The 11,815-nt window shown below is 36.9% G+C and overlaps 2 protein-coding genes and 1 pseudogene across 2 annotated transcripts; 2 read left to right on the plus strand and 1 right to left on the minus strand.

The window, feature by feature from the left end:
- LOC105173674 (dynamin-related protein 5A) lies at window positions 100-6,623 on the minus strand. The gene is made up of 16 exons (XM_011095523.2): window positions 6,243-6,623; window positions 5,368-5,431; window positions 5,157-5,261; window positions 4,791-4,892; window positions 4,128-4,178; window positions 3,958-4,019; window positions 3,634-3,724; window positions 2,871-2,935; window positions 2,547-2,741; window positions 2,274-2,393; window positions 1,945-2,015; window positions 1,614-1,835; window positions 1,405-1,459; window positions 836-1,064; window positions 614-753; window positions 100-494 (listed from the first exon to the last, which is right to left on the minus strand). The coding sequence occupies exons 1-16, from the start codon at window positions 6,369-6,371 to the stop codon at window positions 366-368; spliced, it is 1,830 nt and encodes a 609-aa protein (XP_011093825.1). The 5' UTR covers window positions 6,372-6,623; the 3' UTR covers window positions 100-365.
- Window positions 6,767-11,316, plus strand: LOC105173684 (calcineurin B-like protein 7). The gene is made up of 9 exons (XM_011095535.2): window positions 6,767-6,912; window positions 8,069-8,246; window positions 8,353-8,435; window positions 8,583-8,642; window positions 8,911-9,019; window positions 9,140-9,192; window positions 9,485-9,565; window positions 9,652-9,764; window positions 9,874-11,316. The coding sequence occupies exons 2-9, from the start codon at window positions 8,168-8,170 to the stop codon at window positions 9,941-9,943; spliced, it is 648 nt and encodes a 215-aa protein (XP_011093837.1). The 5' UTR covers window positions 6,767-6,912; window positions 8,069-8,167; the 3' UTR covers window positions 9,944-11,316.
- The window catches only part of LOC105173696, a 2,791-nt pseudogene continuing 1,961 nt past the window's right edge, over window positions 10,986-11,815 (plus strand).

Consider the following 11,815-nt stretch of genomic DNA (forward strand, 5'->3'; position numbering starts at 1 on the left):
TCTTGAACTTGGACAGATCTCCACATCATAGGTTCAGCTTTTGCATATTACAAGATATAAAGCATCCACAATACTTCAACTCTGATTGCTATCATATAATAGTTGTGCCAGCGAAAGATGACATTAAAAGCAACTTCGGACAGTCCCATTGAGAAGGTAAAAGATGCACAGTAGCTACATCTACCAAAAATGTCCAGGCATAAACAAGGCAAAAGCTTATATAGCCCAACCTTTTCATTAGTGTACAAAGAATAGCATCACACCAAGAATTAAAGCTCTCGTATAACCGAACCATCCGCCCTATAGGAAAAAAACAGGGGAAGTAAGAAAAAAAGTACATGTGAAGTACAAGAGACATCAAATCTCTACTTGGACCAAGCTACTGAATCAATCTCGGCTTGAGCAGCTCTGTACAACTCCAATCTCTTTGCAAGAGAGACGCGCCGCTGCATAATTGCTGGATCCTCATCCAACAGCTTACCCAACTGTTTGCCCTGTATAGCAACATCAAGAATTGTTTTGGTATTAATTAAGATCCATTTCTTTCTTTTTTGTCTTTATTTCTGTACTCTAACTCCATGCATGGAGAAAAATAAAGGGGATGAAATGATACCTCTTTTTTACCCAAGTCAGTAAAGAAATGGTCAAGCAAGCTGCGCTTTGCCTCACGTACTTGACAGTAGACAATAGACTTTGGAATGGAGTTCCTCAGACTTGCACATACCATGTTGACATAAGACAGGACAGTGGTTCCTGTATGAGACAAATTCAATGATAATTTAGGAGCATAGAAAAATATCTTAAATTACAAAGGCATATAACTCTTATTACTCACCGATTCTCCTAAGATATGAATCATTGTATCTGTCAAAAATTGAATGAGTCGGATTGCCACCCTTCTCGACATCTTGAGGAAGCTTCCGGAAGAAATCTACTGTCAAGTAACTACATTCCATTTCTACAAGCTGTAGAGTTGCTTTCTTGCTTTCTTCCTTCATCCTATCTAATGACTCAACAGCAGCATTACCAACCTCCACTCTGAGTGAGGGGTACTGCTTGAGCTCCTGCAAGCAACAGAGACAAGTACCAATTAGTCTGTGACCATAATTATACCCAGAAGCTGTACTATTATACTAATTTCCTCCTTCCACTCAAGTTATCCACATTTGTCATTCATTTAGAAATGAGAGGAGAAGGAAGAATGTCGGGAAATAGGGACCCTCTAGCAATGCAAATGATAGATAGATCCAAGAGCAAACTAAACAAACTTTTCACCGCAACAGAAGTAGATTAAAATGTAAACAAACTCAAAATGCCCGAGGCTTGTCCTGTCCAAAGCACTTATTGTGTTTGTTTATATAGTAAGTAATCATTAACATACACAGAATGTAGTTAGAGACTTACCACTGTCTCACTAATTGACTTATGAACTAGTTCCTTCAGAATTGCATGAACCTGAAAAAACAAAAGATCAAAAGATTCATAAGCTTACTATGCACCCAACTTGGTCTAAAATAAATGTTGTGATGAATAGTAGAGCTCAGAAGAATTGGCTCAACTTTATAATGCCATGAGAACATTAGACCACAACCTAGGTAAAAAACAACCATAATTCAAGAGCATACCGAGCAGGACCTTTGATGGTAATCAAGGCAGTTTCGATGAGACGACGATAACCCTGTTCGGGTGCTATCAGATGAGGCTGATATCCATCAGCTTCAGTAATTAATTTCCGTACATTTTCCATTGCAAGATGCTTGTCAAACTGCAAGCGCTTCAATGCAGCAGGCAGTTGGTTATCAAAGACATTGTATACTTTATCACCACCTGGTCGACTGCAAATCATGTCACAAAAAGTAACAAGAATAAACCAAATTACAATATGAAACAGTACTGCATGCTGCAAATGCAGCATGAAGAAATCACAAAATCACAGATACATACACTCCATCAAGATGCTCTTTGAATATTCCATCAAATATACGGCAGATTTCCATGATCATATACAACTTTCCCTGCATCAATAATCACCTTTGTTAAAGAAGCAGGTGATTTAAGCAGCATCACCAGCTTAAAAAGGTGTATGCTTAAAAGTAAACAAGGTACCCTCAGTCCACAAAGATCAGATAGAGTACATAAGAACGTTTGCAGAGAAAAGAAGCAAGCAAGTCAACTGGGTAAGATATAGAGGACTGGTGTACCAGCTCATACATCAACAGGCCACAAACAAGAGTTATGAAAAGGTAATCATCAGGCAAGACAAAAAAGCTTACTCCAGCATCAGTTGCAATGGGCTTTCCCAGACGACTCAACTCCGATTCCAGCTCAATAATAGTTTTATTGATTAGAGACTGAAGGCCTGGAATTCGTGATTTGATAACAGCTTCCAAATGCTAGAAAATGAACAGCAAGAATTAAAACATAAAATAGTAACAGCAATCATCCAACTTCATTTTTATAACAATAATAACAAAAGTACTCAACAAGGAGAAAGATAACGCAATTCACAAAGAAAAAGTAGTAACATCTGGAGAGATATTGCTCACTTTGGATAGGACTTTCCCAAGATGCTCAGAACCCATCCTGTGAGCAAGATGTTTATATTCTGGCGTTTGAGCAAAATATTCTCGCTCTCTACGCCTAGCAGCAATCATGTCGACGTTTTTGTTAATGTCTTGTTGAGAGCGATTAACAACGCCTATCCATGGGAACTGCAGCTTATATGCTTTTCCTTCCAATATCTAAGAATTCAAATAGACAATAGTCAGAATGAATATTCATTCATCCTTCTAGAACATCAACCCAAATTTGAACATCATAAAAAGCTCAATAATGTAGTAGAAGAATAACAATCTACGCATGTCACTTACATCAACCGCATCAGTACCCTTGTCCATAAGATCAATCTTCGTTAGAACTCCAAATGTTCTTTCTCCTGAAATAAGATTAGGTGAATGTCAGAGACAGTACAGCATATAAAAGAAACATCAATTATGTGGAACGATGATGATGGTAACACTCTAAACGGCATGATTACTCAAATTAATCCTGATGGCAAGCCACGACCACATGCAAGTAGAGGTGGAAATTGGACCCGAACCCGGCAGAACCCGCCCCATTTGGGTCCAAAAAAATTGAAGGCGGGTGGCGGGTCCAGTATAATAATTTAACATATATATATATATACATATATTTTTTGTTTCACTTTATCTTAGTAGAATAAACACTAACAAAATATTATATTATTTTATTTGTTAATTGTTATGTACTTGTTCAACAATTAATGAATTGAACAATTGGGCCCCCACAATACTTTACAAGGAGGAAAATGAAAACATTGTTAGTAATGCCTAATTGCTATGAATTGTTTAGATTGTTTTGTTATGAATTATTTCATTTGTACTTGAGAAGAATTTGTTTTTTGGACTTGTATTTGAGTTTGGCCATGAATAATTTCATTTGTAATTGATGTGTTAAATTTTCATTTTATATATATTTGTAGAACAAATGAAAAAAATAAAAATAATCAAGTCTACTGGGTTAGATCCGGCCTAGTAAGTTTTGAACCGAAGCGGAGCGGGGCGAGCCTTGAGAATACACACATACAAGAGTACAAGTATCAATATGCCATACCTTTTGGGTCTACTTCACGAGAAATCTTAATTGCATCTGATGTTGCAAGATCTTGGTTGGCAGGAGAAATTGCCAAAATAATACAGTTTGGCTGGAAACAAACATCAACACACAAATATATCAACACATTCACCCTAAAAATAGAACTGCAAAACTAATCATAACCTGAATATAACTCTGACCAGAAGAAGTGAAGATGAACTCTATATTTCTATAACAAATCGAGGAAATTTTTATAGTGTTTATGAAAAAATTGAATCACGTGGCTGAAACACTCTAACTGGTAAATCCTATGACCAACCGAGACCGAGATCATTAGGATACCTTCTCAATATAAGACCGCACCATGTTCTCGATGTCCATAACAATGCTTTCTGGCTGACCCTCTATGGTAAATCCATTGACAACTCAATTAGGTTCCTCGAAGAACATTATGACAGAACTGATAATAGCTTGAGAAATTAAACAAATAATTACCGAGGACGATGACTTACCTACAGCCACTTTTGTAAGTCCAGGAAGATCGATCAACGTTAAATTCACAACTGCATTCATAAGAAGCATGCAAATTACTTGATGCTTCTAAATATTAAAAGATAGTTTCATCCAGTCAAATTCATTTATATAGGGTACAATGGACCAGAAGTAAACTGACACCAGAAGATAAGGACATATAATTATGAATGCATAGCTTCATGAGCAAAGAACTAATAACATATACAAGTCCATAAGCAGAAAGTGATCTCTCCTTGCCACCAAAAAAGAAATAGGGCAACAAATATCAAAAGCCCAGTAGAGACAAAACTCTAAATAACAAAACCATCACAGGAGAATTAGGATCACAAAACCAGCTAAGAAATTAAAAGTTTCTTGCATAATTATTCTTCTTATTGCATTCACTTCCAATCACATGCAACAGCATCTGATCATCCACATTCCTCAACTGTTATTCCTTTCACTTTTTGCACTTCGTATATCCTATATAATCATCAACATCAGGCCAAAACCATTTCATATTCCAAATCAATTTTAAAAAGTGTTAAAGACTCTTCCCAGAACTGGTTAACTGCAATACCATGCAAAGATCAACCAGGATAATATATCAAAGCCGTACAGTTCTATTATAAAAAATTGGTCAAGATCCCATCTTCACTCACCATTGGGTGAATAAATGCTAAGATAAATTGGAACAGCAGAAATTTGTTTAGATCGCCCAGTCTCTCTATCAGTTTCATCAGCGATCTCCTTTCTCACGGCAGCTGCACAAAATATAACAAAGAAGTTTAGTGTTTTAAAACTTTAAAGGAAAAAAGGAAAAAACATGTGAACTATTCACTGTTTGAAACACATGCAAGAATTGGGCAACAAATTCTAGAATGCAAGGATTAGCACGAAACTAACAACCAACCACTATAATCCACGAGAGGAAGTATTTTAGAATAATCAAAGATAAGTATCAGCTAAGACCTCACAGCATGACAAAAATCTGAGTTCCAGATGGATTAATTGACAGAAAAACTTACCAAAATCAGTGAACCTCTTCCTTGGAAGATGTCCAAATTCTGCATATTCTCTACCTTCTTCAATTCGATGAAGCTGCAGGACAAGTGGACGCCGAGTGACAATACCTGAGTATTACACATAAAATTAGTTGTAATATATTTTGCTTCCCAGATATAAAAAGGTTAGGTGATTTCAGGTTATATCATTATAAAAGCAAAAATCAGTCCTTACCAGATCCACGAGGTAAAAAGTCCTTTCCAACAATACTTTCAAGTACCGAAGATTTTCCAGAACTCTACAAAGAACAAACAACAAACTGAAATTGTTAATCATTAATTGAAGAGAGGTTCCAAAGCAACATGCATGTCATAGAAAAAGATGCACTGTTATCACAGCAATAACACAAGAACATCAGAAAAACAGGTAATGAATACACAGAACTGATAAGCTGTAGGTGCGAAACAGCGCTAACCACATCATTAATCCAAAACAATATTTCTACTTATTTATTTGTTTTTGCACATCAAATCAACTAAAGCACTAACATCCATTTATTGGCATAATAGACAACCTTCTGAATAGAACTTTTCTATGAAGCGCATGTTTAAGACAAAGTTTGTCTGTGACGTAAAAATTCATGATTTTCAGTTTTATCAGCCTAAGTAAAGCAATATACAGAAGTATCAGCAAAATCACCGAACAATTAATTAAAAATATAAGTACTGATAGAAACCAAAGCCTACCGCAGCTAATTCCAGTAATATTAGGTCAGAACAACAAAAAAGCAGCCGTACGAGTACAAGCATATAGCACAGATCAGTATAGAAACAAAACAAATAAAAGAGATGTTCAGAGAATAAATCTAAAATAAAAATAAAAAAAAGTACAAATGAAAAACATTTCGAAGCAGATCTAATCTCCAATTCACATAAAAGCACATGAAACTACCGATTAAACAAAAATCGACGACGATCTACAGAGAAAACGAGTAAAACAATTAAAATACCAAAGTTCACAGCTCACTCAGATCAGCATCGCCGTAACTAATTATTAAGAAAAAAACATAATTAAAAAAGACGTAAAAGTAAAAAAAAAAACAAACAGACCTGACCACCGACGACGGCAATAGATGGCAAGGCGTCCCAGAGAGTGGGCAACGCGGTTTCTTCTCCGTGATCGCCAAGCGCCGTGCACGCTCTCTGCAGTCGGTTTACTAAGGATATCAGGTTCTCCATATCTCTAAGTCAGCTCCGATTTGACTCGGCAACCACCACAGTCCACCGCGGACTAGAATTTCCGTTTACACGAAATAGGAAGAGGAATCAGTCACGAGCTAACGTTCGATCCCAAAAATTTGTAGAGAGAGAAAGACCAGTGTAAGAAATTGAATTTGAAAACGAGTGAATTTCGGGGAATTTAAACGACGTCGGTGGGTGGGGTGGGTGCGTGACGGTGCACTGATGTGGGATTCTGGCCTTTGATTTGTTCGTTTGCTTTTCAAATTTCAAAAAACTTATCAGGGTGTGCCGTTCTTGTAGCCTGCAGGGCTTAGATGGGCCAACATATGGGCCTCTATTGGGCCAAAATGGGCTAAGGGCTATTTCATGATTTTAAAAGGGAGTCTGAATTTCTTTAGTTTGCCGTCAAAAGCGTGTTGTACCAAGAACTAAAGTCGGATATGTGTAAGGAAGTGGTCAGTCGTCGACTCAGCTGTCAAAAAGTGCAGTTCAACCACCGTCTTCCGCCACAAAACTCAACCAGCGATACGATTGAAGAGTAAGCTTATTTCTGGATATTTCTTTCAAATTAATTATTGTGTTATATGTACTCCCATGTAAACTTTAATTTGTTGGTGATATACTGTAGTATTAACTCCGAAGTTCATGATTATGGTATTTGTCTGCCCCACTTCTCTTTTTCTCGGTTCTTGCTTTAATCCAAAGACGATAAGTGAAATGCAAGAGAAGAAAATAGAAAAAGAAGCAAAATTATTGATCATCACTGTTCTTTCTGAGGGTTAAATCTCAGCTGAAATGATAATTTTTGGATTGTAGGGGTGTTGCAATAGCTTCTAGCCTTCTACTTTTTGAGGTGTAAGTATGTTACAAGAAAATTGTAAGTTGAGCAATAGTCAAAGTCAGGACTATTTGAAAACTGGAGTTAAAAGTGAAAATAAAAATTGAAGTTGGATTGTCTGCAAAAACAACATAATATTTTTACAATTTTACCAATAGGCCACAAGTTGGAGAGTTGCATATACCTTTTGATATAAATCAATTTAATTTAAGTAGTTCAAAAGTAGAAGCCGAAACAAAAACACTTTTTTCAGCTTATCTTGAGGAATAAAAATTAAGCTGATAAGTGCTTATTTTCAGCATTTGCAAACACCTAAAGCTTCCGTTAATATAAGGAATTGCATCCTGAAAAAATTTGAGTATTTTTATCTGATGTCAAGGTCACATTTGCCTTTATAATTATTTAGTATATAATTTGTGTATATTTCAAACTGCCAGATTCAATATATTGTCATATTCATGCAAGAGGTTTCAAAATCTGGTGAAGTATTATTTCAAGGCTGAAGAACCGTTGTATCTTGCATCATACTCATGTAGTGTGTATCCTTATGTCACTTCAATTGTGATGGCAAAAAATGAAGGCTCCAAGAATCTGGTGAAAGTTATGTGTAAGTTGGAGTAAGTGATGGATGGTGCCATATGTTGCAAATTTGCAATGCCGTCTTTAACCCTTTTTAAGGGCATGGATAGGATTTAATGCAGATATACAAAACTATTCTCTAGATGGCACATTTTAATTCCATTTATGATTTGTTTCTTAATTTTTTGGAAAATGATTTACTTGAGTCCTGTTGGAATTGATGTGCCTTCTCTCTAGTAGTTAAAAAAATCTCAGTTCAATTTAAACTTTTGTGCAGTTTGTAAGTTCTGTCTATACTTCAAGAGGGTAGCAGACGTAAAAGACAAACAAGCTAAACCATTCAAGAAATCCAGTTTTATTGTTTCTTATAGCATTGATGGGGGCCAAAACCTCAAAGAAGAATAGACAAGTACCTGGATTCGAGGATCCAGCAATACTAGCTTCCGAAACACCTTGTAAGTTTGTGATTTGTCATGTGGGTTAATTCATCCCATTTCACCTACAGTTCTGAATTGACTATGCATGCCAAATTGCTGAATTTGATTAACTTTGTGATTCCAGTCACTGTGAGTGAAGTGGAGGCTTTGCATGAACTATACAGGAAGCTAAGCAGTTCAATTGTTGATGATGGCCTTATTCAGAAGGTAATCTATAGCCTTAAAAAATTCATTGTAGTCACTGTTCTGTTTATTGTCATTGCATCTGTTTCTCTTTCTTTTCATCCTGATTGTTTATTTCATCCAAATGGGCCTATTGAGGTGGCTGAGTTGTTATCATTTCTGAATGAACAGGAAGAACTTGCATTTGCACTATTCAGGAGTACCAACAGGCAGAACCTTTTTGCAGATAGGGTATTAATTCATGCTCTTACCTCTCCTTTCTATTTTCAAGATTTCATTTTTGTCAGCATAATAGTTCAGGAAAAAAGTATTTTTGAAATATCTATATTTTTTTATGTTACAGTGAGAAGTCCAAAACAAACACTTCTAGGTTCACATTAAGTTGCATCCTCAAATGCACATGTTGCCAAAACATAGTCAAAATATTGTACTTTCTTGACTTTACTTCCAAAAATAATCACTTTTTAAATGATAACTGCAAAATTCTTCTCTTCTTCAGATATTTGATCTATTCGATGTCAAGCGGAATGGGCACATTGATTTTGGAGAATTTGTGAGAACATTGAGCATCTTTCACCCGAGAACTCCTGAAGCTGAAAAAGTTCAATGTAAGACCTGATTTTTTTTTCAAATGCGAAATTGTTGCCAAAATGAGACGTGAATTTATTTTGTGGAGTATTTATCTATGCTGGAGTATTGTGTGATGAAATACAGGAAATATCATGCAGGTGCATTCAAGCTTTACGACTTGAGGCGTACTGGGCACATAGAGCGTGAAGAGGCAAGTCCTTAACTTAGCATCTTAGCATGAACTTGGAGATACAATGAACGCAACGTGTGAAAAGGAATTAACTCATTATTTTTATTATCATGTTTAGAACTGATTACATTGTCCGAAGTGGTGAAAGAAAAGGTTTCTAACCTATCATAGTTTTGAACTCACTTTCCCTCATGCTTTATCTCTAATCATTTTTGGTCGTTCGCACCTAGAAACTGTAAGTGAGCCAAGGTAATGAATCAGCAAGTTGAGTTGACACTGCCATTTATGTGCATCTTGATATGTCGATCAACAGTTAAAGGAGATGGTATCAGCTCTTCTCCATGAATCTGATTTGAGTCTATCCAATGATATAATAGAAACCATAGTCGATAAGGTGAGGACGTTTCTCTTGGTGTGGTTTGCTACAGACTTTACGACTTAATACGACATAGTTCTCATACATATGAATCCTTTGTTTAGACATTCAGAGAAGCCGACATAAATGGTGATGGCAAGATTGATCAACAAGAGTGGAAAGAATATGCAGCCAAGAACCCAGCATTGTTGAGAAACATGACTCTTCCATATCTAATGTAGGCCTCGTGTAATCTTAGTCATCAAAGTTTGGTTGCTTAGCGTTTAAGTCCATATATTCGTCTAATGCTTGGAATTTACAATACTTGCTTGACCTGCTTTTTCCAGGGATATAACTCTAGCGTTCCCCAGCTTCGTGATGCACACAGAAGCAGAAGATTCTAAACTGGCAGGATAAATATATCCCCCATCAACTACAACCATTTTTCATGCAAATGCAAGGCGTTCCATCATTAAGTAAAGCAGGGACAGTCTGATGCAAGTTGACATGGAAAGCTGGTGATTCTGGGCGCTTTGGGAACAAGATTTGGTTTCTTTCTTTTAACTGTACAGAAGCAAGCTTTGAGCTGTACACGTTTCACTGTTCTGGGGCTGAAAGAGCCCAAATACACAGCTAATAGTTTCTTTGTATTCATCGAAATTGCGTTTCAAAATCTTGGCGTCCCGCTGATCATGTGGAAATTTCTTTTATGTGGGCAAAGTTCTTACGTTTTACCTAATTATCATAGTGATGATGATTTCAGATTGAAACATCCAAAGTAGTTTTCATATGGCTGGCATTTAGCAGCAGCAAGGTTGTCATAAATGAGAAAAAACACTGTCCATCCATCCAAAAGTCAAGTCTAACAAATGCATTCAGAAGAGTCATCGCATTGTTGGGGTGGGGAAGCGAAGCTGCATACCAACTTCCAAGCGCTAGGAAACACACAAGGAATGTGATTTCAAACTTCAAAGGAGACTTTTGAACGTTACAACTCTGCAAATAGCTTCTCGCCACTGACTGAATATTCCGTCGCGAAAAGGAAACGGACAGTTTTTCTTGTCTTGGACACCAAGAATTGGAGACCAACTGTATTCTCAATCAGTTTTTTTAAGTTTATGCATATTACTAATTATTATGTGTAAAACTAATTATGTAATTAGTGTTTTTAATCCGCGGGATCATATTATTGTTAGTTGCATTTTCTCCGTATTTTGACTGTATTGATAATTGGTCCGAATTGTATTAGTATCTGCGTATTATTGGTCTATTTTTCTGGTGTTGTATTTAATTATACTATTTCGAGTTTAGAGGGGAAATTCTGTAACGGCGTTAGGAATGAACATTCCCCGTCAAGAAGTCGTTTTTCAACGCCCCAGACAAAACACCGACGGCTAAACCGCGTTGTTTTTCTTTTCCTCCAACCAAAATCCCAACTTTTCTCTATCTGCAGACGCCAGACAGAAAAGAATCCCTCATTTCTCCTCTGCCTTTTTCTCTGTATTCCCCGCGAAGCCCCTGATATCCGTTCAGTTTCTCGCCAATTTTTACCCCTCCTCTCCCGTCAACTCTACTGGGAGCACCGATTTTCGTTGGTTCTTGCTCTCCGTTAAGAACCCATTTCTTCAGCTCAGCTGCTTGCCCCTGTTCAATAATTTCGGAGGCTGCGTTTAGTTGAATCCCTCAAAGATCGAGTCTTGATAAGTTTGTGTTCTGTTCCTTTTATTTATTTATTTATTTTGCTTTCGGGTTGTTTTGTAACTGGATTGTCAATGGGCAATCACGACTTCTTGTAGGGTTTGTTGGGGGGTTTAGTTTTAGTCCTGTACAGTTTGGTATAGGCTTTGTATTGACAATGAACATCATGTATATAAAGATTTGGTGATTACTTGTTTTTTAGGGGTTTGAAATTTAGTCTTTCTAGGCTTTTTGGATTTGAGTTAAGGGGGAAATAGAAATGGCTTCTGCTGGTTTGGTTTCGATTATCCCAGTTCGTGAGGAGAGTATGACCTTTTTGCCTCCTCAATCGCCTGAACATAGTCAAGAATCCATTATGATCTATGTGGCTATGTCGGGTTCAAGGGTCCCAATGCGGGTTCTGGATTCAGATTCAATTGAATCAGTCAAGCTTCGAATTCAGACCTGTAAAGGAATTTTTGCTAGGAATCAGAAATTGGTGTGTGGAGGTAGGGAATTGGCACGAAGCAATTCCCTTGTGCGTGACTACGGTGTGGGCAATGGAAATGTTCTGCATTTGGTCCTTCGTCTCTCAGATCTTCAGGTTATTAA

The sequence above is a fragment of the Sesamum indicum genome, linkage group LG1 (assembly GCF_000512975.1).
Source record: "Sesamum indicum cultivar Zhongzhi No. 13 linkage group LG1, S_indicum_v1.0, whole genome shotgun sequence".
Classification (NCBI taxonomy): Eukaryota; Viridiplantae; Streptophyta; class Magnoliopsida; order Lamiales; family Pedaliaceae; genus Sesamum; species Sesamum indicum.

Excerpts from the sequence above, each read along its gene's own strand:
- LOC105173674 (XM_011095523.2), bottom strand. The coding sequence starts at position 6,371 with ATGGAGAACCTGATATCCTTAGTAAACCGACTGCAGAGAGCGTGCACG. Across the intron at positions 3,725-3,957 it reads TGCGGTCTTATATTGAGAAG|CCAAACTGTATTATTTTGGC; the intron begins GTATCCTAATGA and ends GTTTGTTTCCAG. Across the intron at positions 495-613 it reads CTGACTTGGGTAAAAAAGAG|GGCAAACAGTTGGGTAAGCT; the intron begins GTATCATTTCAT and ends GTTGCTATACAG.
- LOC105173684 (XM_011095535.2), top strand. The coding sequence starts at position 8,168 with ATGGGGGCCAAAACCTCAAAGAAGAATAGACAAGTACCTGGATTCGAG. Across the intron at positions 8,247-8,352 it reads ACTAGCTTCCGAAACACCTT|TCACTGTGAGTGAAGTGGAG; the intron begins GTAAGTTTGTGA and ends TTGTGATTCCAG. Across the intron at positions 9,765-9,873 it reads ATGACTCTTCCATATCTAAT|GGATATAACTCTAGCGTTCC; the intron begins GTAGGCCTCGTG and ends TGCTTTTTCCAG.